Source organism: Pygocentrus nattereri, chromosome 25 (assembly GCF_015220715.1).
Source record: "Pygocentrus nattereri isolate fPygNat1 chromosome 25, fPygNat1.pri, whole genome shotgun sequence".
Lineage (NCBI taxonomy): Eukaryota > Metazoa > Chordata > Actinopteri > Characiformes > Serrasalmidae > Pygocentrus > Pygocentrus nattereri.
In genome coordinates this window covers 1,507,501-1,510,000 of record NC_051235.1, presented here as the reverse complement: position 1 = coordinate 1,510,000, position 2,500 = coordinate 1,507,501, and the positions used below count along the sequence as shown (strand labels likewise).

Genomic DNA, 2,500 nt, shown 5'->3' with positions numbered 1-2,500 from the left:
TGTGTGTGTGTGTGTGTACTGTAGTGTATATTAGTGTGTGTGTGTGTGTGTGTGTACTGTAGTGTATATTAGTGTGTGTGTGTGTGTGTGTGTGTACTGTAGTGTATATTAGTGTGTGTGTGTGTGTGTGTACTGTAGTGAATATTAGTGTGTGTGTGTGTGTGTGTGTATACTGTAGTGTATATTAGTGTGTGTGTGTGTGTGTGTACTGTAGTGTATATTAGTGTGTGTGTGTGTGTGTGTGTGTGTGTACTGTAGTGTATATTAGTGTGTGTGTGTGTGTACTGTAGTGTATATTAGTGTGTGTATCCAGTATTGTATGTCAGAGTGTTTAGCCGTGTTTGTGTTTGTGATCCTCACCACAGAATGGCCCCTCGTCCGAGTGGTCAGCGCAGTCCCTGCGGCCGTTACAGATGCGCTCGGGGGGCAGGCAGGTGGACGTGTCGTTAGCACAGGAGAAGCGAGGGGGCTTACAGAGTGAAGAGGCACATCCTGCCTCGTCAGAGTGGTCCTCACAGTCCACATCTCCATCACAGACCCAGCTCAGAGACACACACCTCCCTAAACACATCACATACACAATGACCATAACGTTCTGTTCCCCGCGGAGTCCATCACCTCGTCTTTAACGGCTCTGTAAGCGTTCGGGAACTGAGGAGACGCTGCTGTAGCTCTGAAACTGAAATGTTTTCCGTTCTTGTTTGATTCAGGATTTCAGATTTTCTGCCCCACTCAGATTTTCATATTTTCTCAGTGGTGACCGGTCTGGACTGCAGGCAGGTCAGTTTAGCGCCCGGACTCTTTTAATACAGAGCAGTGCTGCTGTAATACAGTCAGAATGTGGTTTGACATCGTCTTGCTGAAATAATCAAGGCCTTCCCTGAAAAAGACGTCGTCTGGACGGCAGCAGATGTTGATAAAACATGTTCATATCATTCAGCTTTAATGGAGCCTTCACAGATGAGCACATCACCCACGCCATGAGCACTAATGCCCCCTAAACCATCATGAAAACTGACTTTAGAACTGAGCACTGATAACCAGCTGAGGGGTCTTCAGCCCGGAGGACACAGTGTCCATGATTTCCTAAAGAATGTCAAATGTTGGTTCGTCGGACCGCCGGACGCTTTTCCTCTTCCCCTCAGTCCATTTTAAATGAGCTCAGGCCCAGAGAAGGTGGCAGCGTTTCTGGATCCTGTTTATATTTGGGTTCTTCTTTGTGTTTTAGAGTTTAACAGCGTTTGTGGATGCAGTGATGAACTGTGTTCACAGTCAGTGGTTTTCAGAAGTGTTTCTGAGCCCATGCAGTGATTTTCACTACAGAATCATGTCTGTTTTTAATGCAGCGCTGCCTGAGGGCCCAAAGATCACGGCCAGCAGATACTGGTGTTCAGCCTCGTCCCGCACAGACAGAGATTTCTCCAGATTCTCTGAGTCTTTAATGATATTCTGCACCGCAGACGATGAAAAGCAGAAGCTCTTTGCTGTTTTATGTTGAGGAACGTTCTTCTTGAGTTGTTGGTCTATTTGATGGTCCAGTCTTTCACAGAGTGGTGACCCCTCCTCCTCTTTACTTCTGAAAGACTCCGCCTCTCTGAGACGCTCTTTATACCCAGTCATGTTACTGACCTGCTGCCAATCAACAACCAGGTGTTTTATTAGAATTACACACCTTCACCAGCCTTTTGTTCCCCCGTCCCAACTTTTTTGGAATGTGTTATTGACATTAATTTCAAAAAGGGCAAATATTTTTCAAAAAACAATAAAATTTCTCAGTTTCAAGATTTGATTTGTTGTCTTTGTACTGTTTTCAAATAAATATAGGGTTTAATTGATTTGCACATCATTGCATTTTATTTACATTTTGCTTAGAATCCCAACTTTTTTGGAAAGGTTTGTATGTTAATAATAATAATAATAATAATAATAATAATAATAATAATAATAATAATAATAATAATAATAAACTCTGCTCAGAAAGGAAAGACGATGCACGGCATTAGAACATTCGAACATTAGAACGTTAGAACGTTAGCGCCGGGTTTGGAATAATAAGTGGCATCAAGGTTCCACAGGTTTAACAGGATCTTCAGCACCTGTGAATAAACTCTGAAAACACCCGTTGGACAGGAAATAAAATCACAGTCATAAACGCGACGCCACGTCTGAGAACCAATCTCAGGTGCTAACCAACACAAAGTCATCCCCGTCTTACAGTTTCACTCTGTAAACGGCTTTTGACCAGAAAATGACGGGGATTAATATCATCAGTTAAAGGCTTATTTATGAATCTGAAGTTTTAGTATCAGTCAAAGTTTTCATAACCGTATTATCTATAAATACAAGCTGCAGTTTATGAGGTCCCAACAAAGCCATAAATACACACAGCACAAACCCATTACACTGTCTGACTCAAGGTAAGCACAATGCGGCTCTGAAGCAGCCAGCATAAACACATCACCTCAGTCACGGTCACTTCACTGACCACAGCATACATCAC

General features: G+C 42.9%; 1 protein-coding gene across 2 annotated transcripts in view; it reads right to left on the bottom strand.

Annotated features, from left to right (window-relative positions):
• Positions 1-2,500, bottom strand: part of lrp1ba (low density lipoprotein receptor-related protein 1Ba) — a 421,137-nt gene that overhangs the window by 253,954 nt on the left and 164,683 nt on the right. For both annotated transcript variants that reach the window (XM_037534585.1, XM_037534586.1), the window contains one exon: positions 361-561. In XM_037534585.1, coding sequence (XP_037390482.1) covers positions 361-561 — 201 coding nt within the window. The remainder of the gene's footprint in view (positions 1-360; positions 562-2,500) is intronic.